Source organism: Prionailurus bengalensis, chromosome B4 (assembly GCF_016509475.1).
Source record: "Prionailurus bengalensis isolate Pbe53 chromosome B4, Fcat_Pben_1.1_paternal_pri, whole genome shotgun sequence".
NCBI lineage: Eukaryota > Metazoa > Chordata > Mammalia > Carnivora > Felidae > Prionailurus > Prionailurus bengalensis.
In genome coordinates, this window is record NC_057358.1 from 99,649,594 (window position 1) to 99,673,322 (window position 23,729).

At 42.1% G+C, this 23,729-nt stretch overlaps 1 protein-coding gene across 1 annotated transcript; it reads right to left on the reverse strand.

The window, feature by feature from the left end:
• Positions 1-8,220: 8,220 nt before the first annotated feature.
• PHLDA1 (pleckstrin homology like domain family A member 1) lies at positions 8,221-11,718 on the reverse strand. The gene is made up of 2 exons (XM_043561514.1): positions 9,222-11,718; positions 8,221-8,749 (listed from the first exon to the last, which is right to left on the reverse strand). The coding sequence occupies exon 1, from the start codon at positions 10,418-10,420 to the stop codon at positions 9,248-9,250; it is 1,173 nt and encodes a 390-aa protein (XP_043417449.1). The 5' UTR covers positions 10,421-11,718; the 3' UTR covers positions 8,221-8,749; positions 9,222-9,247.
• Positions 11,719-23,729: the final 12,011 nt, after the last annotated feature.

The following is a 23,729-nucleotide window of genomic DNA, read 5'->3' on the forward strand; positions in this document are numbered from 1 at the left end:
ATTAAATTAAATGTTGATTTTCAATATCTATAAACTTCTTAAGATGGTCTATGTAATTTAAACAAAAATGTGTACTTTTGGGGGGAAAAGATATGACATCTGAATTCTTCAAGTGACGATCCACAAGTAGGACAACACCTTGAATTTACATAAATTATCTTCCATACCTCACAAAGTAGTGGTACAGTGGGAAAAGCATTAATTAAGAATCAGGGAAATTGGGTGCCTGGGTGGCTCAGTGGTTAAACTCAGGTCATGATCTCACAGTTGGTGAGCTCAAGCCTGGCATCTCTCTCTGTTCCCTTTCCCCTCCCTCTCTCATTGCCCCTCAAAAAAAAAAAAAATCAGGGAACTGGATTCTAATCTGACATTGACTTTAACTGGCTGTGTGACCGTGGACAGGTCATTGACCCCTCTTAGCTTCATTTTTTCATCTGCAAAAAAGGGAAAGATTAAGGAGACTCTGTCTAAACTCCTAAAATTCCATTTTCCCCCCTGGTCTCAAACTCACCTCTCCTCTAGGAGAGGTATTATTGCCTACCACTGTATAGAAGGCAAATACAAAGGAGGGTCCACTAGCTATTGAGACAGCTATGCAGCTTCCAGTAGCTGCCGGGCACTTTTTCTAGGCGTCAGGATCTAACTAGAACTTCTGGCAATATTGAATAGTGAGCCTCTGCCTTGTAGAAGGATCACATTCACTCTCACACAACTCATATATTGATATCGACCTTAAGAGTCTCCTTTGTTGGGGCACCTGGGTGGTTCAGTCAGTTAAGCAGCCAACTTCTGCTCAGGTCATGATCTCGCAGTTGATGAGTTCGAGCCCGGCATTGGGCTCTGTGCTGACAGCTCAGAGCTTGGAGCCTGCTTCAGATTCTGCGTCTCCCTCTCTTTCTCTCTGCCCCACCCCAACTCATACCCAGTCTCTCTCTGTCTCCCTCCCTCTCTCTCTCTCAAAAATAATCATTAAAAAAAAAAAGAGTCACAAAGGGTACAGGATTGTCACTAAGGGTACAGTTACTGAGACCTAGCCATTCCCTCCAGTGGTGGTGTTAGAACAGGGCAACAGGAAATTGCAGAGGGATCTGTCTCTACCACAGACCACTGCTTTGTAATACGAGTTCAGGCAGGGTGGGGCTAAACCTCAAAGCTCGGAGCAAGTTAAGTCTGCCCAGTACTGTTTCAGATGTCACATTCCACAACAAAAAACTGACCGACCTGCCTTCATTAGCCATGAAAGTTACCAGCAAGAAAAGTGAACCACATACACACACGCACACACACACACACACATGCACATAAATAATGGGAGTTAGTTAGAAGGATCATTAAAGGTAGGTATGCATTGACAACTGCAGCCAAGCTTTGTAGAAATGAGCATTTCTTCAACAGTGAAAAACTAGAAAGAGAATATACCTAAAACTATTACAAGTTTGGCTGCCTTGACTGTGATTAGTCACAAAGCCGGTCTGCTCTTTTGAGGTGATGAGTCAGCCCTGACGGAGTCAAGCTGCACTACTTGGTAGAATTTGCTACAGCAACGTTCAAAATAATTGCAAAATAACTGACCTGTGTGAACTATGAGCGTCGGGCGAGAGCCAGCGGAGGACAATGACATAATTAAAACGTTGGGCCTCCTCAAGAGTCATTTCCTGTTTCTTTCTGCACAACAGTCGAATACTCATTCATCAGGCTGTGTGGCCCTACAGGATGGCAGTCCGTGTTTGCTCACTCTCTTATAAATGACTCTGGCAGGGTTTTGAGAGTATGCAACATAACCACATGGACTATTTTTCAAGTTTTCATTTCTGGAGTCTAAGAAAACATCAAATGCTTCAGGTAAATGCCCTGGCAGGGAATAAGCCACTTCCACATCTACTCTATCTAGGAGCAGTTAATTGTGACCTATCAGGTAACAAAGTGGACCTCCCTCTGTCCTCAGGTGCTAATGATCTCTTCAAACTAAAGTCAGATTCAAAACAACCCTTCTCAGACCAAGAAGACCTGCCTACATCTCCAATCCACCCACATCCCTGAAATCTCCAAAGTCCTCTGGACCCCACCTATGCCATCTTTGAGACCCAGACTCACTTTGTAGGCAATCAGGACCCAGGATCTAGAACACTCACACCATGACACTTGTTTGCCTTTCTATGTGGCAAGAGTTTCCAACAAGGTTCTGAAAAAGAAGCAAAGCAAGTAATAACACCTGTTCAATGGCCAGTGAGTTCATTCCTCAGGTTTTCCTCTGTCAATAATTCTGGATAGTCGTAATATTATGTTCACATGATTCTTTTGACTCTAATGTAAGTATAAATTTGGCTCAAATTCTACAAAAAGAAACCTAAGAATTACTTGATGCTATTTTTTTTTAGTTGCAATAACCTTCTACTTCTTAAATCTAAATTATCTGGATTGGAAAACACATATGTGTATTGTATATATATATATATATATATATACATTTAATATCTATAGGTATAACAGATTTATAGATATAATATCTAATCTCTCTTAAAATGGTATCCAGATAGTAACAATGTTCTCTTTTGCATAAAACTTTGCTGTAAGTAAAGTGGTTAAGTGATGGCTCTGGGACTCGAACTCATGCAGATTTCACTTACACTTCATAGTGTGTCCATAATATCTCCTCAAGGGCAGGGCTACTATTCCGACTTAAAATGAGCAGACTAGGGCTCAGAGAGATGAAATGAGCTGCCTAATGTCACATGACTGAGCAGAGTCAGAACTAGAATCCACATCCTTGCTCTTTTCAATATGATGAACACGTGAAGATATTTATTGCAGCAATATTGATAATAGCATACAAACGGGAACTAATGGGGCACCTGGGTGGCTCAATCGGTTGAGCATCTGACTCTTGATTATGGCTCAGGTCATGATCTCATGGTTCGTGGGTTGAGCCCCAAGTTGGGCTCCGCACTGACAGCATGGAACCTGCTTGGGATTCTTTCTCCCTTTCTCTCTGCCCCTCCCCCACTCATGCAAGTGCACTCTCTCTCTCTCTCTCTCTTTCTCAAAATAAATAAATAAACTTTAAAAAGGAAAACAGGAACTCACTAGATGACAGTAGGAAAATTGATGAAATAATATATCAAAACAATGGGATACTATGTTGCCATATGACTTTAAATAATAATAATTAGGATGACAGTTACCATGCTTATTTGTTGAATGCTTACTTTGTGACAGGAATAGCAATAGCCCTTTATGTGAACCACCTAGTGTTGGGTTCACAACTCTGCGAGACAGGTACTATCATTGTCTGCATTTTACACATGAAAACTGAAGCTGAAATAAATTATTTGCCAAAGGGGACTCAACTAATAAGAGCGAGACGATCTGATTCTAAAGCATGGTTTCTCAACTTTGGCACTATTGACATTTTGAGCTAAATAATTCTTTGTTGTGAAGGTCTGTCCTGAGCACTGTGAACACTGATACCCAACCAGTTGTGAAAACCAGAGGGTTTTGAAAACAGTTCTGGAAAACCACCAGTTGTGAACACCAAAAATGTCTCCAAATATTGTCAAATGTCTCCTGGGGAACAAAATCTCCCCAGGTTGAGAGCTTCCACTCTAAAGCATAGGCCTAACCATTATGTTATGTATATACATTTATAAATACACATATATATATACATACATATATAAATATGTGTATTCATACATTCTTCCTATATATCTTCATGCACAGACATAATCATAGATGGGGTTCCCTGAGAAATAGGTTCTGAGACTCTCAGATTTGATTGCAGGAGATTTTGGGGGGAAGAAGGGTGGGGGGTCAGGGTTCCTGGGAACTTCAGCTGTGAGGGAACAAAGGAAACAAGATTGGACAGAGGGGAAGTTGAACTGCAGTGCAAAATCACTGTTGAGACCGGCCCCAACAATTCTATAGGGGTGCACCCAGGTGGCTCAGTTGGCTGAGTGTCCAACTCTTGATTTCAGTTCAGGTCATGATCCCAGGGTCTCGGGATAGAGTCCCATGCTGAGAATGGAGCCTGCTTAACATTCCCTCTCTCTTTCCTCTCTCTCTCTCTCTCTCTCTCTCCCTCTGCCCCTCCCACCCTGTTTCTGCACACTCTCTCTCAAGAAAAAATTTTAAACATTAAAAGAATAAACACCAAAAAACCAATTCTATAGGGAGCTATAGAATTTTCAGAGAAAATTGCCTTCAAGCTAATCACTAGGTACCATTTCTCATCCTCTGGGGGGGCTATGGAAAATCCAACACATATTCATTAGCATTCTGGAAGCTAGTTGTTTCATCAAAAGATCTTAGGGAATTACTATCTTCTTTATTAAAAACTCCCAGGTAATTTTTCAAAAAGAATTCCCAACCTTGAAAACCGTCCTTTCCTTCCCAGAATGGCCATGGCCTTCATAACAGCCAAGGCCTTTAGAACTTTTCTCCTAGGGGGACCACACTGTATGCACCACGTAAGGCCGCCAAAAGATGCACAGATCGGTCATCTCCATAGATACTTTATTTGAAATGGAATGCATTTTGAAAATATGAAAAATAAATCACATCTCTCCAAAATCATTTGAGACATATTTATACAAACTATGACCACACTATTGAGTTCACAAATGGGATACTTTCTAAAGCATTTGGTACCTGGTGATGCTTGGTTTTCAGAAGCTGACATCTGCATATTCTAAGACTTTAAGCACAAGATCGACAGCGGCATGTAACGGACCATCGCGTCCTCTTCTCAAAATAAATACAGTGATCTCGAAGAACCACCTATTATTAAAATCTTCCTCAAAGCCTAACTGATCACCGACAGGTCGGCTGAAGAGCAGGCTGGGGAAGGTCTCACAGCTTTTCTGCTTTTCTGCGGATGTTTCCAGAGCCCTTCCGCTGCCCTCACTGGACAATAATGCCCTGGCAGGAAAACCCTGTTGGCTCCTATCCTCCATTCGGCAAATGTCCTGCCAACAAAGTCACAGACCACTTTGTCATCCAATCTCCTGTAAATCTAGATTGGCTGCTCAACACCGCAGATGAAAAAGTCACCCTTTGAATTGCGTCAAGAATTTAGAAAACAGTTCTTTAAAACCCATTCACCAGAATCCCACAATTAATACATCTTAGGTTGCTTTAAGTGAACAGGTATATTTCTCTCGGGAGAATCACTGATATACTCAATATCAAGCTCTGTAATCCCCAAATTTAAATATGATTCTGCTGCTGAAGGCAGTTTATTGGTAAAGCAAAAGCAAATTAGTTTGACCCAACGAAGAGAGAAGGGATGTTCATAGGCCTGGTTTCACCTACAGAGCTCTGGGATCCATGGGATTGCTGGCTCCAGCTTCACTCAAGCCTCAGACCCTCTTCTCAGCCTGCAAATGATTGGGAGCCAAGCTAAAACCAAGTCGCTTTCCCGGGGGAACAGAAAACAAGCCAGTGTGTTCCCACCCACACACTGGCAACAGGCTCGCGGAGCGTCAGATTTAAAGTGAGGGGTCTGTAGGAGAAATACAGCATTAGTACACCAGAGCAGGAAGGAGTTAAAGCAGGCCTTTGGGTTTAAGCCAGATTTCCTCACGGTGTTTACATGGAAAGGGATCTCCTTTAAGCAATGAGTTGAGGTTGAGTTTTTTGTTGTTTAAACCTCCATTGGAAAAAAAAACATGTGAAGTGAAATTATACAGTTAGTTTGGTTTCTGCCATGATGAGAAAATCCCAACTTCCTTTATGACGAAAATGTTCATTTTGAAAGGGTCCTTTATAACCGTTTACTCCCTGACCTCAGCACTCCCTGTAGGGCATACGCAGATAGATCTATGTGCATTTCTGCTAAGAAAGTATGTCTGAGGAGCGTCGTCATGAGGCTTAGCCTGCCCAGTATTACTTGTTCTTGGGGAACGACAAGAAAGCAAGTGAAGGAAGCACTGTGTGAGGCAAGAGAAACCACCTCCTGGATACTGGGAGTTATGTATTTTTTCCTTCTTTCATTAATTTGTCTCCACAAACAGTTACTGAGCTCGCTGTGTACAAGGCCGTGGTGTCAACCCAAGTTCAAGGACAAAAGTTCAGTTTCCAGATGGGGACATTCCTTTTAGTCTTTCCAACTTTTTACATTGTGTTTATTTAAGGGGTGCGTCTTCTATGGACCTGCCCCTTCCCCTTTCCTTGTCTTGGATTGAAAGAATCATTTTTACCTTTTTCCATGAAGGTGATTTGTCAGGCCTCAGAATACCTTAAGTGGTTTGTATCGTTTTCTTAGAGAATATGGTAGAATTCTGCCACTGCAAATCACATTAAGTGATTTGCATTTGTGTTTTGTTTTGGTAAGCGTGCTTTTTTTGTTGTTATTCTGAAAAAATTATTCAGCTACAATCATTTCAAAGTGTCAAACAACAAAAAACATCCTATTCCGCTCCTTCCTAATTTCTGAGGTTTCACAGGTAAATGCTAAGAGGGGTTCAGACTAGAGAGCCACTAAGAGGGCCAACTCAATGTAAATATCACAGCAGACCAAGGAATAAGGGCTGTGGAAAGACAAGATAAGGAACCATGATTCTGGTGGCCCCGTTAACAACCATAGCCATTGTGGTGGGGGAGGGGAGGGAGTGACAGGATTCCAGCAGCCGGGAGGGAGCCCAGGCAGATTTTTTTTTCAACAATACTACCTGGCCTATATGTAATCTAACAACGTAACAAATGTCTTTTAAAAGCCCACGTGAATCTCAATGTTTAAAATATTTGGTATGGACTTTACTATTTTTATAGCACAAAACTTGACATAAAAAACTGCGGTTTAATTGGGGGTTATATGATCTGCATGTATTAAAATGACAGTACAAAGAGGCATTCTCTAAAATGCACAGCAGTAGTTTCTCAGAAGCCAAATCACACTTAAGAACTCTTCAGATTTGCTGTCTGAGTTGCCTGTATCCTGTATATATAAAATCTTTACAGCGTATTTTCACAACCGTGCCTTAGCCACTGAAAGCGAGAGCCCAATTCAGTTCTGCTTGCCATTTGCCTGACTTGTAGTCTTGCCCCACAACTTTTCCGACTCGGGTTGTGATCTCAAAGTTTCATCATTTCAATATTGTGCTAAACAGGAATCTGATCTTGAGACTCCTTTCTAGAATGGAAGGAGAATAAAGACATCTCTAGCATAAAATTCTATTTTCATTTCTTGACCACATAACATAGCAATCGCCTAATCCTGACCATTCCAATTTGGGTGCTGGAAAAATACTGATCAAGACTTTGCAGAAAAGGTAATGGGAAACAGAGACTGTCAGTAAAGCCATGCAGATAGGAAGTGATTTTCAGCCCCAGGAAGATTTGGTATCAACTATGCTCTTTTTAAGCTTAAGTAGCATCTGCCCTTGTGAATTCTGACCATCCTTTTGATTTGACACAGAGGAGGGCTTGTTCTACCTTTAAAAGCACATCCTCCCCCCTCCCCCCCCCCCCCCCCCCCCCCCCCCCCCCCCCGCCCCTCAGACTCCTGAACAAGTGGCTGCTAAAACAAGACTGGGTTGTTTTCTCACTGAAAATCCAGTGTTTATCCTGTCCTTCCTTTTTCAATTTCTGAGTTTAGCTAACCTAACTACAAAACATAGAACCCTCAAATTTCTCACAGAGCCATGAAAAGTAAAACAGTGAGTTTCTCTGATCAACGTTATTTTCGGTATGAATACCTAAACGCAATGACCCCTGGTCCTTTGAAATATTTACAAACCGTATTTTAAGCTATGAGATTCTAGGGTGTATTTCTAGACCCTAGGGTAAAAGGGTCAGAAAATGTGGTTCAAGCGGAGCGTGCGAAGATCTTGGAGAAGGGTAACCTCTCGTGTGGATAAGAGCACAAATGTTCTCTTAAGCAAGCTGAATGGTTTTCTTTCCCCCGCACTGTGTTTTTTTGAAAGGAAACACCTAAGGCAGTCATACTCAGAAACCATGGAAATCTCCTTACTAAGCCCTTCAAACGGATGATACAAGCGAAGCTCTTCCTACATTACACCCAGCCCTCCCGTACATTCAAGATATGCTCATCCTGCTGTCACCTTGGGTCATGGTTTAAATATTTGGAATTAGATATCACTACTATGAGTTTCCTTTTAGAAAAGCAGTTAGATTTTCATAATTACACAGTTTTGACCACTTAGCTTTCTTAAACTCCTACAGAAAATATATGTCTAAAGAAAAAAATCTCAAAAAAAAAAATGAAGTAATATCAGAGTTTAATTTCAACCACCTGGCATAACAATGAAAGTGTCAGACCTTCTGAAAATGCCTAGGAATAACGAATGAGTTCTTAATGGTTTTCCCCTCCACCCCGCCCTTCTACTTTTTTCTTTTCCAGGATTAGAACTTACTAGGGAATAGGGTTTTGAAAATAAAAGTTTCTCTTTTGGAAAACGGCCTACATTCAGAAATGTCTTAAAACAAGCATTAAAAAAAACTAATAAATAATCATAAATCAAAATACATTAAAATAAAATTACAGTACATCATCGCTCCTAGAAGGTCCACCATACTGGAAGAGCCTTTCAAAGGTTCATAAATAAAGCCTTCTGGACTGAAACCGTCTCCTGCATTGTGATGAAGAGTATGCAGAAAACTAAGAGGAATCTCAAGTTATCAGTCGGGTGAGGTCCAAACTATTCGATCTCGTGCAGGGCGGGGAGACTTCTGTTTTCGATTCAAGTGAAGACAATAGACAGGTGTTCGTCCCACTTCAAGTCCTCAAAACCTGGAAAGAAATGACAGGCAATGAAGTAAGCGGCTCAGAATCCTCCACGACCCAGTTCTCTTCGGGCCAGTCCGGTGCACAGAGCGTGCTCGAAAAGACACCGGGGTCTCTCCCTCGAGTGCCCAGACACAGCGAAGCGGCGCACGTGGGAAGCGACGGAGGGAGCCCGCGGCGTGGCTGGGAAGCGCATCACGGACCCCCGCGCGGGCCAGGGTCGGGAGGAGGCCGGTCCGCGAGGCCTCCCAGCCTGGCCCGAGTTCCCCATCCTCCCCTCTCTGCCCGGCCTTTCCAGGCGCTTGCTTCCCTTCTTTCCGCATCTGCAGAAACTTGTAATAATTTCTCATTTTCCTCTTCAAGCGCCAAACCCGTGACTTAGGCTTCCTACTCCTCCGCACAAGACCTACTCCCCCCGCCCGCCCCGAGACCTACTCCTCGGAAAGGCCCTGAGTAGCCCGCGTTGCCGGGACCTTACCTTGTCTGGCCCGGGTGCTGCCCCCTTCAGGCAGAGTTGGAGGTGCTGCGGAGGAGCCGGTGGCCGTGCGGCTGCGAGAGCGGTTGTGAGAGCGGTTGTTGGTGCGAGTGCGGTAGTTGGTGCGGGTGCGGGTGAGGGTGCGGATGCGGATATGGGTGGAGCGGCTGGGGCTTGGGTTGGGGCTGCGGCTGAGATTGTGTCTGGGGCTGAGGCTGAGGCTGAGGCTGGGGCTGAGGCTGAGGCTGGGGCTGGGGCTGGGGTTGGGGTTGGGGCTGCGGCTGCGGGGGCTGCTGCTGGACCAGGTGCTGCTGCTTCTGCCGCGTGGACTTGACCGCCAGGATAGCCTGACGGTTCTTGTACTGCACCATCTGCAGCGTGATCTCGGCGTTCCAGCCCTGGTCCTGCGGGCACCGAAAGTCGATCTCCTTGCCCTCGGCCATCACCACAGTGAAGTACATATACTTGCCCTTGCGCTCCACGCAGTCCACGGTCTTCATGTTGGAAAAGTGCAATTCCTTGAGCTTGACGGGCGGCTCGAGGCTGGCCACGACGGGCCCTCCGGGTTGGGACGGTTCGGCCGGCCCCTGCCCGGGCTGTTGCTGCTGCTGCTGCTGCTGCTGCTGCTGGTGTTGGAGCTGCTTGGGCGGGATGAGCAGCAGCCCCTCCTCAGTGAGGATGCAGCACTTTTTCTTCCAGAGCTGCAGCAACCCGTCGCTGCGCTTCTCCAACACACCCTCCTTCAGCGCTTTGCAGCCGCTGCTCTCCAACATCCTCCCGGCATAGGGAGGGGCGCCGATCGGCTCGGCCTCTCCACTTCCAGCCTTCCGGGCCGGGGGCAGCAGCAGCAGCCGCGCGCCGTCCTCGCCCCAGCGGCTCCCGCGGCCGCCTGTCCGGAGCGCGCAGAGAAGGCTAACGCGCAGGAAGCAGAGCGACGGCGGCGGAGGCGGCTCGGGGTCCGGGCAGGAGGGCAGCCGCGTCCTGATGCGCCACAAGGTCCCGGAGCAGCGAGCCTCCGGGCCTCTGCCGTCCTCTTGCGAGCGCTCACTGAAAGGCACTGGCCGGGCCCCCTCGCGGCGCTTTTGAATGGGCCATCCCCCCCACCCCCGAGTGACACCCAGCGGAAAAGGCGGCTCCTGGCGCCCGCACCGCGGGGGAAAGCCCAGCTCGGAAAGGCGCTCTGCCGCCGGCGCACGCCTCATTAACTTGGGGCCTTTCCAAAGCGGGCCGCGTCCACGCCCCCCGCATCTCTTGCTCCGCCTCCCGCCGCCCACTCTCTTCCGCGCTCGTTCCCTGCGCTGGCTGCAGGGACTCCAGCCCCGGAAACTCCTCGTCTGTGCGTAGGGCGACGGCCCTGGGCGCCCCAGCTGCCCGGCGACGAATGCCGACACCCAGAGGGCGCCGAGAGGCCATCCTACCTTCCCGCCTATCCCGGCCGGCGGGGCTCTGTGCTAACAGCCTCAGAAAATGAACATAGGGCTGCGAGGGTGGGTACGGCTACCAGACAGTGCCTGGTGTCTCGCTGCCCTCGGGGACCAAACCCAGGCATTCGCGATGAGCCCGGAGATCTCGCAAAGCCAGCGTCCGAGGGAGGAGGCTGGGGATAAGGCTCGCGAGCCGCGGAGTCCCGCGGAAGTGTGAGTCCCCCGGACCCTACGTAAACAGCTCAGGGCACAAAGACCCCAGAGGACACGCTGTCTTCACACTCCTATTTGCTCACAGTCATTAACTAGCTCTTCTTGGAGTAGAGAGGGCGATCAAGGCCATAGAGAAGGGGGACTCACTTCCCAGGACGTCTGGCCTTCCTTTTCTCGACCCGGGACCTCCGGCACTAGCCAATCTTTACCCGGGACACAAGCTCTCCGGATTCCTTCTTGACCCATCCGTACGGCCTGCAACACCTCACAAAATTAATTCAACTCCAGTTACAAATCCGGGAAATGTCCAGGGCTGAGACACCTCACACTTTAAGGCACAGCTTAGCGCTCCAAACAGCCGGTTGGCCTCCACGGGTCTCTCTCTTTGGGAACGCCTAACGGGCCAGATCTGTTTTTGCAATCTCACTTATCTGTGACCTGGGGGAGGTAATGCTGTACTCGCCCGTAGCTCCCTCCTACTACACTCATTTTTAAAAAATTCTATAGAAATTCTGGAAAACAAAATAGAGCACAAACCGAAACCAAACCTCTTGGTGGGGAAATTCATCCATTAAGTAAACAGACCCAACTGTGAATCGACCCTGAGGATACAAAGAAGAAACACACGAAGAAATGAGGAATGGACAAACCCGAGTTGGCCAAAGTAAGAGGAAAAGACTGCTCCTTGTGCCCAAGAAAGACGGGAGGAGTTAGCTCATCAGCTAGTTTCCTATGGCTGAAACAAAGAATTCAACAAGGGAAGAAATGAGAGATGAGCTTGTGGGAGGAAGAGTCAAATCCTTTATGTCATGCGAAAAATTTCCAACTGAATCCCAAAGTAATTGAAAACACAGGATAACTTTTAAACACGGGAGGGTCCTGAATCTTAATGTAAGAAAGTCTTAGCAAATGAGACAATTCCAGCACCGTCCTTAGTCCCACTGAATTGCATTTGGCAGGTTCTCAGCGCCTTCCAATTGTTAATGGAGAAAGGCAAGCATTCGAATCATATAAAGATTTCTAGTAAGATTGTTTAAAAATGAACAATTCCGTGTACCAGTGACAAACCCTGCACCTCACAGCTCGCTTCTCTGCCTGCCTTCGCAGGACAAGTGAACATTCCAGGGAATTTCTACATGACCAGCTGTTCATCTTTTTAACAGAATGCCATTCTTCTGCTCATTTGGGAAGGATAGTGTGCAATTCAGAGTCTCTGAGAGAAGGTGTAGTTGAGGAAGACGTTTCATGTGGAGAAATGATACAATACAAACCTTGGGTAAAAAACTAAGATGTAATCTTGAAGTGGCAAGCCATTTTCTTAGGAGAAGGGATATTTGGTGTTATCTAACCTTTCGCAGCTAATCAGGATGGGGCAGATGCATTCTGAATTACTTCAAAATGTCTGAAAACCAGCATGGTTTTCAAAAGCACTTACTTTAACTAGATACCTTACCACTCCATTTCCAGCTGGGTATTTCACAATGATTTAGTCAGTCTACAATGTGCCTTCTCTGACCACAGCGCATCGATTATTGGAAATCGCAAGTGTGTAGGAATCTTGGAGCTCAGTGACAACTTTGCTTAGTTTACTTCAAAAGTCACTACCAATTCACAAAATGGCCCCCTTGGCCATTTTTTAAAAAGACCATGAAATAAATTCGCACACACATACAAAAATAAATTACAGGAAATAACTGTAACCCAAATACTGCAACTTTAGCCATAGATATAATGAGACTCTACAACTGTCACAAGTTACTAAAGTTGAGAAAGCACACTCATGAAATCATTGCTTTGGTAACCAATTTGAAATGGCAGATTTAAACTGTCTACATCAGGTTGTACATCAGCCAACACCTGACCCAGTTGATGATTTTCCCCTCTTGGATAGCTCTTCACCTGGCTTCCAGAACATTGCTCTAGTTTCCCTTCTACCTCCCTGGTCACTGTCTCCGGATCCTCTGCAGCTTCCTCCTCTTCCCCCATCTTTTAGTCTTAGAATGCTCCGGAGCACAGTCCCTGCTTCTCCTTATCTCTACTCACTTATTGGTCTCGACCACTCTCATCATTTTCAGTGACATGCCAGACTCCCCAATCTGTATCCAACTACTTGTTGCTAAAGAAGAAAACAAAGGCCACCACACTTAAAAAAAAATAATAATACTAACATGCCAGGCAAGAGAACAAATACTGGTGAACACATTCACGAGAGTTTACTAGAAGGAAGAGTCTAAGGGGATTTTTAGGCTATAGAAAGTAGGGTTCACAGAGCTTTTGCTAATAAAAAAAAATAGAAAAATCTCTCTCTGGGTAGGATGAAGTCCACCATAGGTTTATATACGACTGGTTAAATTCCTGGATGGAACTGATTCAGCAAGGATCTGGGGTTAAAGCCATGGTGTGTTTTTTAAGTTTGTTTTGTTTCATTTAAAATTTTTTTAATGTTTTATTTAAGACAGACAGAGACAGAGCATGAGTGGGGATGGGGCAGAGAGGGAGGGAGACCCAGAATCAGAAGCAGGCTCCAGGCTCTGAGCTGTCAGCACAGAGCCCAATGCGGGGCTCGAACTCACAAACGGTGAGATCATGACCTGGGCTGAAGTCAGACGCTCAACCGACCGAGCCACCCAGGCGCCCCTATTTTGCTTCATCTAACAGCCTTCAGTTTTGATATGTTCAGACCATGGTTACTGTAAATTGAAATTTTTTTTGTTTTTACTCTTCTGTACAGTATCATTTGGATGTCTAGTAAAGGACTCAAATATATGTCCTCCCAAACTTGTCTCCTCACCCTGATCTGCTCTACCTGCAGCCCTTTTCTCAGCTGATGGCAATTCCACCAGTACAGTGGCTCAGGCCAAAACCCTTGAAGCAGTATTGCCCTTAAAAGTTGAAAGGCCCTTATCCAGAGCCCTGAGCTTTAGACAAGTCAAAATGACATGCATATCTGGAGTTCATACTCATTTTAGACCAACTCCAGGTACTCAGGATCCCAAATACCCTGCCTAAATGGCCTCAACTATTGCAGAGAATGCATTACATCACCAGTGTGTGTGCACTGGTATGTTAAAGGGGTGGACAGATTTTGAACATGCAGGCTAGTATATCGAAACAGATGTGTAGGAGGCCCCTTGCCACACAATTCAGACAGGGACAGGAAGAGAAGGAAGGACTGAGGATCCGCTCTACTCTCAAGTAATGTTGTGGCACTGGGCTTTAATAAATCAGACCTGGCTTTTCAGGTGCTTATGTAGATATAATTGTCTAGATGTGTGCATTGAATATATTTTCATTCAATGAAGCTTTTAAGTATTTAACCATTTGTGTCTCCATTGCAGTCTTGCCCCAGGACTGCAAATATATGGAAGCGTGCCTCCCTTGTAGTATATCCTTCACTCATGTGGATTGATACTCAATCCACAAATTTAGTCAGGAAATTCCATCAACTAGGCCTTCAAACTATATACCTTGTCCATATCTCTCCACTTCTTTCATTACTGTCTTACAGTTTTCAACAAAGCAGTCAGGGTCATCTCACTTCCTCCAAGTCTGCTCAAGTATCATCTCAATGAGGCCTATACTATCACTCTAAAATTGCCACCACCCCATTCCCCTTAATTTTCTCCACAGTATGTATTACCTCCTAACATCTACTGAATAATTTATTATGCCTATAACTTCAGTTCCCCTTCCTATAGAATGTAAGTTCTTCAATAGAGCAAGGATCATTGTTTTAATGTGTCTCAATCACCTCATACAATTCTTGGCAAATAGGAGCTCAGTATATGTACAATTTAAACTGAATCAGAAGCCCCTATCTGTCCTAAAAAGAAAATCAGGGGTGCCTGAGTGTCTGACTTTGGCTGAGGTTGTGATCTCACGGTTCATGGGTTCCAGCCCCGCATCGGGCTCTGTGCTGATAGCTCAGAACCTGGAGCCTGCTTTGGATTCTGTCTCCCTCTCTTAAGTAAGTAAGTAAGTAAGTAAGTAAATAAATAAATAAATAAATAAATAAAACATGAAAAAAGAAATATAAAAGGAAAATCAAGCTCTTCAAAGGCTTGTAACGGATTTTTCATAATGCATCCCTTCAAAAGCTTTCAAACTGTAAAAGACTTTATGGAAAATTTTCCAAAACTTTCCATACCAATATGTACTTGGTATAATCTTTTAAAATGGATAACTACTACACACACTGGGCCTCTCTCTAGATCTTACATGCTTTTATATTCTATAGGTGCTATCTAGAAGTCCTACAAACTTTTCTGAGCAACATGCAATTTAACATTATGAGAGGTATTTATACAAACTGTCATCCTACTGGTTTCTAATAAGAGTAATCAAAAAGAGGGAAAAATAATGGAACTGAGTTGTAGCAGTTTCTCCTATTTGGCATATAGCCAACTACTTGTTTAAAAGTCCATTAGGGGCGCCTGGGTGGCTCAGTCAGTTAAGCATCTGACTTGGGCTCATGTCATGATCTCACAGTTCGTGGGTTCAAGCCCTGCATTGGGCTCTGTGCTGACAGCTTGGAGCCTGGAGCCTGCTGCAGATACTGTGTCTCTCTCTCTGCCCCTTCCCCGCTCACACTCTGTCTCTCAAACATAAACAAAAATTTAAAAAATTAAAAAGAAAAGTCCATTAATCAATATTGACTTAAAGCCATTTAACAGAACTTGGTAATTTAATAACAAAAACTACTTACTTTCACTTACAACTTGATTACAAGGTTATAAAATCTATGAACTTCCTAATTTGCAACACACAGTAGACTCTCAGCAATGATTAAAGATTTGGATACAGCAAAGTTCAAGTATCTTTCAAAAAATAGCTAAAAGTTCAATGATCTATGAAAATGTCTGGTCACTCTAACACCTGAAGGTCTTACACTGTAATTTAACAATTTTTAGCCATTCAGTTCATTTTAAGATACTACTCAGCAGAAATCCTTTATTGAAGACTCTAATCTCCAAAATGCAGTTGGAAATGTTAAGCATTCTCAATTAGATACAGGACTATCCAGACTTCATGGGTGCATCTGCCTACCTGCCTTTTTCAGCTTCTTAGTTGATGAACTGATGCCTCCTAGTGATCAATTTGTGTAACACAGCTTAGAACAAGTGGGAATTTGAAAAGGGTGTTTGGTGCCCTATATACAAGGGTTTTAAAAACTATTACAACCCATTTGCGGTTAAAACATTGCCAATCAGCTGTCTCTGTCCTTTCTGCCAATAGCCCAATTCAGGTTTTTCCTCTCATCTACTCTTGTAATAGCCTAACCACTTGAATCTATACCATTCCTGATGTTACATCGCTACTAGTTCCATTCCTAGAATGATAGAAAACTTTTAATCGCCTCCCACTGTATAGAACTTTCCAACTCCTTACCCTGGCATGGAAAGCCAGGCTTTCTCAGACTAAGTCCTACCTGGCTTTACAATTTAGTTTCCTTCTAATCAACCCTACATTAGGTCGTCACTTACTCGTGCCGTCTTACTTCACCAAGTCTTTTCCAACCTTGTCAAGTCCTTTGTTCTCCAAAGCCCAATTCAAATCCCACATCTTAGATTTCTTTAGGCTGAGTTGATTCCTTCCTAATCAGATCCCTCTACTTGTAATCAGTAACATCTCAAATGAGTGTTTTTAAATTGGACCTAGTAGCACAATGGATCATGCTAGAGGTTGGTGATGGTGCTGATTTACAGCACTGGCACCAAAGGTCTCTAAACGTTAGATCTGGTGGAAAATGTATTATTCAAAATAGAGAAGGCAGGCTGAAGACACTATTGACGAGGTCCAACAAATAACTGAGTTCAGGACTAATTTACTTATTTTAGCTTTGAAGGGACGAATGAAAATATGAGTGGATGACATGGAGCAGGGATCCAGCTCTCCTTTTTACCCTGAATCCAGAATGTAGGAGATATTAAATCTGAGCAGAGAGGGAAGTAGCCCAATGAACTCTAAGAGGATATGATAAACTTGCTTGGGTACTGTAAATACTGTCAGAAAACTGCTACTACTCAAAAGTATTGATACTCTAGCCTTTAGGGTGGTAGTAGGGAAGCATCAAGTACTCTAATGATTGACAGTGAGAGCACTGGCGAACTTGCTTTAAATTTAAGCATTGCCCTAGCTGAATAGCATTCAAGTCTCTGCCCTCCATTAGCACCTAATATCCTTTCCGAAGTCTGCTTCTATTCAAAGGAGGTAAACGCTCTTGTTCGCAACTCAAATATTTATCTCAGTCACTTGGACTAGATTCCGAAGATGACTCCTTCTTTTGCAGTTTTCTATTACAACACAGCACATAGTCTGAGAGAATATTCAATTTGACCATTATCGATTATCCATTAAAAAAACACATTTAGTAAATGAGCAAAGGCCTTTGTTGGGCATTAGAGGAAAAGAGAAGCAGTATAGATAATGCTTTCCAAAAATTGAAGGATGAAGGAAAACTGATAAGATAAACTTGAGTGCTGTAAATGGCAGGGTTACTTTAGAAGAGGAACTCAGGCTATAGGCCAAGACTTGGAGGGCAGAGGTTGTGTCACAGATGACAGGATTGACAGGATAACCGACGGAAGACAGGTGAGTGAAAGGGATGAAATGAATTCTGTGGGGTAGCCAAGCCCCCCAAAATGGAGGTGCTTTTAACAGACAGAACCCAAGAAATCTTTTTATGGCAAGCTTTCACATTGCCATTAAACCTAAAAGCAACCTCATGGTTGGAGGAAAACAAAATTGCTACCCAACTCCCAACTACATGAGAAACTACATTTGAGTTTTTAACAGGTCAGAATCTAGATCAATAGTTTTTTTTAATGAGATCCCATTTACACTTCTGCTAAAGTCATTGTCTCAACCTCATTTGTGTACCCAGTTCCAAGGAAAGCATCATGTGAGATCAAGTGAAAAGCCTCAGATGAAGTATAGGACTCTGGTCAGAACGCAATTCTTTGGACTGTATTCCTAAATGTTAACCTTACCAGGGCCCATTTACCTATGTAGTAGTTACTTGCCTCATGTGCTCAGGATATACATGATCAAACAATCCTTTTCTAAACCTGAAACTCTTTGGTGTATGTGACCAATGTGGCTATCTTAACCTCCCTCCTCCCAATTCCTCACAAACTCAGCTTTGGCTCTAGATGTCCAGGTCTACCGTATTTACCAGTCTCCCTCTGGAGCTCTAAACCAGGAATCACAGGCTCTTTTTTGAAGATAACTGCCGAAAATCTTTTGCCCACTGCTGCCTGAAACCAGGACATGATGGATAAGAGCCTCAGAAGCCATTTCAGCCAATAAAACAAACAAAAAAGATGGAAGCCATATGCCAAGGACAGGAAAGCAGAAGCCTGAGAGCTATGAAGCTCTCAAACCAGCCCCAGCGTCTATGTTTACACCTAGGAGAAAATGCTTTTTAACTCTCATTGCATTTGGTTTGTTTGGCCAACATGTCTATGCAAACCAGGTACATTATCTGAATGCTGTTTAAAATTAAGTCTGGATTAATCTCTAAAGTACATACCCTGAAATCTCCAGCTTAATTAAAGTGCTATATAACCACTAGTGTACACACAATACCTGCAAGGAAGCCAGTGAAGGCTTCTCAGTGTGGGTAGGAGCATAGACAGAGGCCAAACAAGTGGACATCAATTACTGGCTCCAAAATAGCCCAATGGTGAGAACTTGTTAAAGTTACTTAACCATCCTCAATCAAGTATAAAGAGTAAATAAAGCATTATTTCTATTATCTTGGTTTTGGATCTTTCAAAAATGATTAAGATTTATGCTATAAAAACAGTCGCACCTAGTTTTAAAACAGTATAGCAATGTTCTTCTCTGAACTCCTCACTATATTACACCTAACCTTTAGAAATCTATACTTAATAGTCACCTTATACTTGCCATTTAAGGTTTCTTTACTCATCAACCTTGACGATTTTATAATTAAGAATAAGCTAATTATGGGGCACCTGGGTGGCTCAGTCGGTTAAGCATCCGACTTTGGCTCAAGTCATGATCACACAGCTCGTGAGTTTGAGCCCCGTATTGGGCTGTGTGCTCCAGGTCCAAGCCTGGAGGCTGCGAGTTCTGGGTCTCCCCTCCCTCTACGCCTCCCCCACTCACACCCTGTCCCTCTCTCAAAAATTAAAAAAAAAAAAAAAATTCTTTTTAAAAGAGCTAATTATGTGTATGTTTGGGAACCTCAATTATCAAGAATAAAGTCAAATGATAAAAGATTCTAATATGATAGAATAAAACATTCTTTCTCCATTAACAGGCATACAGTATGTAATTTAAACTTTCTAGGTTTCTGGTCATTTTGGAAAACTGTTGGAGCCAACTCTATTTTCAAAACATTAAAAAAAAAAAAAAAACCATGGCCATTAAAAGATTTGTTCATTTACTCAAAATCTTATCATTCTTCCAGCAAGGTGTAGAGTCCCCTTCCAGAATTAAACCTGGGTGGATTTGTGGCTGATTCTATAACCAATAGCGTACAGAAGTGATGACCTCCCAGAGTAGATCATAAAAAAGATGCAACTCTTGGAACCCAGGTATGGTACTAGAAAGCAGTGATCCGGCCACATCCCAGCTGAGGGCTCATCCAGCATCAACCACCTGCACCTGTGCATGAAGAGCCTTCTGATGATTCCAGTCGCTATCCTTCAAAAGCTGCCCCTAATGTTGCTCAGTACAGCAGACATGAACTATCAAGCAGAGTCAACAAAATGAATCTCAATGTTTAAAGTTTTGAGAGTGGTTTGTTATGCAGTACTAGGTAACTGCAACTACCGATACTCTCCAGGATCTCCTAAAACCCAACCCAACACAACCCAACTTTGTCTATTTTCTCAATATAAGCCACCCAGCATGTAGGAATTTCACTAAAAAGGAACTTGGGAGTATCTTGATTGACTTAGGGAGACTGAACTAATGAGAACCCATCATTATCTTGCTATATGACCTCATACAATAGAATGGCTTGGTATAATGGAAAAGTGTCCTGATAAATCCTACTTGATCTACATGTACAAAAACTTACTGTACACCTACCATCTTCCAGGCCCAGTACTACAAGTTGGGAAATTCAACAGTGAGCACGCATCCCTAAATTTCTTAAACTGGGAGAACCAATTCAGAACTGAAGGACAACCACAGTAGGTATTAAATCAATGCAAAGAGACTCTATGTTGAGTAAGATACATGCACAAGACTAGTGCCAGGAAAAAGGTGAAAGAAAAGGTAGCCAAGCAGGGCTGACAGACTGTGCAAATGCAGGTTACATACACTGGGCTGTTGATATCGAAGTTATCCTAAAGGTTGTAGGCCCACTCACCAAGCCAAGTGAACAGCAAGGAGTTTTTGCTTTTAGTTTTGAAACTTACATTGACTAGCTTAACTGAAGTCTAAAATCACATCTGATATCAAAACAGACACCTGTCTCATTGTCCACCTTTAGGTCCTCTGTTGCAATGTCCAGAGTCCCAGGTAAAAGTCAGGGCTGAACAGTGACAACTTGGGTGTTTTGGAGCATTATCTAAATACTATCAGACTTCATAAATTTTACCCTGGTTTCTGGATGCAGGCCAAGGCAAAAAAGTCAGCATATGAAAACAAAATATAGGTAATGAGATTTTTAAAAAACCTAGCTGATTTCAGAGAACAAATTTTCTATTTTAATTTTTACATCAAAAATTTTAAAACGGGGGAATAGGTTTATTGTCTATCATCCAGTCTTAGCCTCCCTGTTCTTTTGTAAACCAAGTAGGGCACTTCTTAGCCAAGAGCCATTTTGCCTTTAGAAAAACAAAACCACATCAACTATTTCTAAAATTAAATGCCAAAAATCAATGTAAAAGGTGATCCCAACTGTAAGTCCTAGATTTTCTTGTTTAGGAAGAAAATTTACTAAATGCTTATTACATACGTATCTATATGTAGATAGACACCGAGCACTCCAAGCACAAACACGTTATTAGTGCTCACCACAATCTTCACAAATCAAAACAATGAAGCTGGCTGAACAGTGATAGATGAACCTCAAAGCCTGTATTTAACCATTCTACTACCCAATTTAAAACTATTTTATTCCTACATTTATTTAAAAATGAGTCACTAGATTAGGGGCTTATAAGGCTTTACTCTAAAGTTAGATCTTTTCCATTTTTATCCATAGTTTCTTATTCCTACAAAGCAACCTCACCTACAATTCTCATTCCCAGGTCCACCTATTTGATGATGGTAGTTACAAATATGGACTGGAGAAAGGGTAGGAAAAAATACTGTGTTGGAATACCTTACAAGTATTCAGTGTGCATTCAGTTTTTAAATTTTCACTGGCCAAAACAAATTTTACCACACAGTAACATTTCCTGATTTTGATTACTTGTACTGTGATTCTGCAAGAATGTCTTCATACTGAGAAGATAACAGCATTTGGAGGATGTAAAGGACAGGATGTCTACAAACTCTGTCAAATAGTTTAGGAAAAAATGTGTATACGTGTGCGTAAGAATATGGAGCTATGCAGCAAAATCAATAAATGGTGATGTAAGAATACACAAGAATTCTTTCAACTATATTTTCAGAGAGTTGCACGATCTATGATGTCTTAGTTTAAACATTACCTTAATGGAAAGGTCATCCTCACTTGGAAGTACTCAACAGGTGGTTTTTAGTGTTTTTAAATCACTTAAAAGGACTTCTATGGCCCAGTCTTCCATGGCTTGGCCCCTTCTATCTCCATCCATTCTTTCAACACCTTGAATGTGCCCTAGATTATCCTATCCTATTTCAACACCTGAATGTGCCTTCAGTGTATTTCCTCCAGTACCTTCCCCTGAACTGCTCTGCTCAAAGGCTCCTTGTCTCACTACACAAATGAAATGCCAGCTAAAAGCTGTCACGTTGTTTTGAGTCTTCTGGTAGAAACTTTACCACTCCATGAAAAATGTGTAAGAGCCACAATTGCTTAACTTCATTATGAATACCAATACCATTAAACTCTTGATATGAGGTCTGTCAACTTCTGGCACTTCCATTTTTGGTCATTTATCTCCATTTCCTTCTCCTTGGCTTAAGTTTAAAATACACGAAGAACTAAAAACTACTTTTAACAAACATCTTCTCCTGAATTTCAAAATAATAAAACAAGCAGTTAAGAAATCTACAAAAGCTACAAATTCTCAATTTCCAAAATGAAAATTAAGCAACTGGATTAATGACTTATTTCCTGCTGGCAATTTATTATTTCTAAATTGTTATGCTCCATTTCTCATCTATTTTACACTTAGTCAACACCTTAATTTTTTAACGGAAAAACCTAAAAGTACAGAATGTCAAATGGAAGAAACACAAGATACAAAGTGTATTGTATTTTTTTAAATATAATTAATACATCAATTAAAAATTTCTCATGGATAAACACTCATCCTTAAAGTAATTTCACACTCCAAAGATGTTTCCATTTCTCACAAGTCACATAAGTGATCCCTAAATTAGCCCAAGAACTTGGCTTTTCCCAAGTTATATTCTGATACCTGGATTTTTAAACCAGTATACAAAATCACCACTATACATCTATAAGTTAGTTAATTTCACCATTATCATTTACATTTACTTTTCAGCTATGAGACTTAGTGCTTTAAGTAGTAAATTACCTAAATTATGAACACATATTTTCAAAACAAAATCCAGTTCACAATTACGAAGTGTGTGTGTGTGTGTGTGTATATATATATATACATATATATATGTGTGTGTGTATATATACACACACACACACAGTGCAGAAGATTAAAACAACTGAAGTAGCTTATGATTTCTCTTTCCTAAGGATCCTATTAAGAACATATGCTTCTTCTAACCTATCCACTTACTCTATACATTTAAAATTAACATTTGGCTTGACTTAGTCAAAAATATAGACTAAAATTTTTATAAGACTAACCCATAAAAATGGACTCAAATTCTAAACCAAGCCCTGAAATCAAGCATTCAAAGGATATCTGAATATTAGTTTAATATTTCTGCATTGTATAAGGTTTTTAAACAATAATTCAAAGTTTTATTTTCATTTTTAATAATGGAAATGGCCTACAACTCAGATAAACCCACCAATTCATACTGTCTGACAAGCAGCAGCAATAAGAACAGTTAATTCAATTATCGTAGGGGCCTTATCATATACCAATCAGTATCATTAACCTATTCACAGAATAATGAAAATGTTTCTATCAAAGCTAGTATCTCCCCCCTTTCAGGTTTGTTATTAAATGAGCTAAAAAGGAAATAGAGGTAGAATCCCATTTTTCTTAAGTATTACTCTGTAAGCCAGTTCCACACTATTAATACTAATAACTGCTTCAGTGAACTAGAGAAAAGAATTCTGAAAAATTACATAAATTTAACTTTCAGACATCCGTGTTAAACTAAAAACTAAGTGATTTATGAAACTGTTGTTTACTTACCATATTTTGAATGACCATAAAATGACAAAAAAATTTTTCTAAGTATTATATATATATAAGATTTTGCCATTTCTAGACAGGAAAAATAGAACTTCTTGGTAATCAGTGCCTGAGCCAGGGGAAACTATAAACTGAAACTGTAAGGACAAAATTCAAAGTGTCTCAAAAATGTCTGTAGTTAACTAAGGGTAAAAATCTTTCTAGTCGTCCAATAACAAACTCCATTTAGCAAGGCTTGGGAGGTTGCTCTTGAAATAAACAAATTCACAGGTCATCCTGGCCTAAGCACAGAATAGCATACTCTAAACATCTCTACTCTCTGCTCTTCCAAAAAAAGTATATATAAATATATTCATATTTTTAAAAACCACCCAAAATATCACCAGTACATTTTA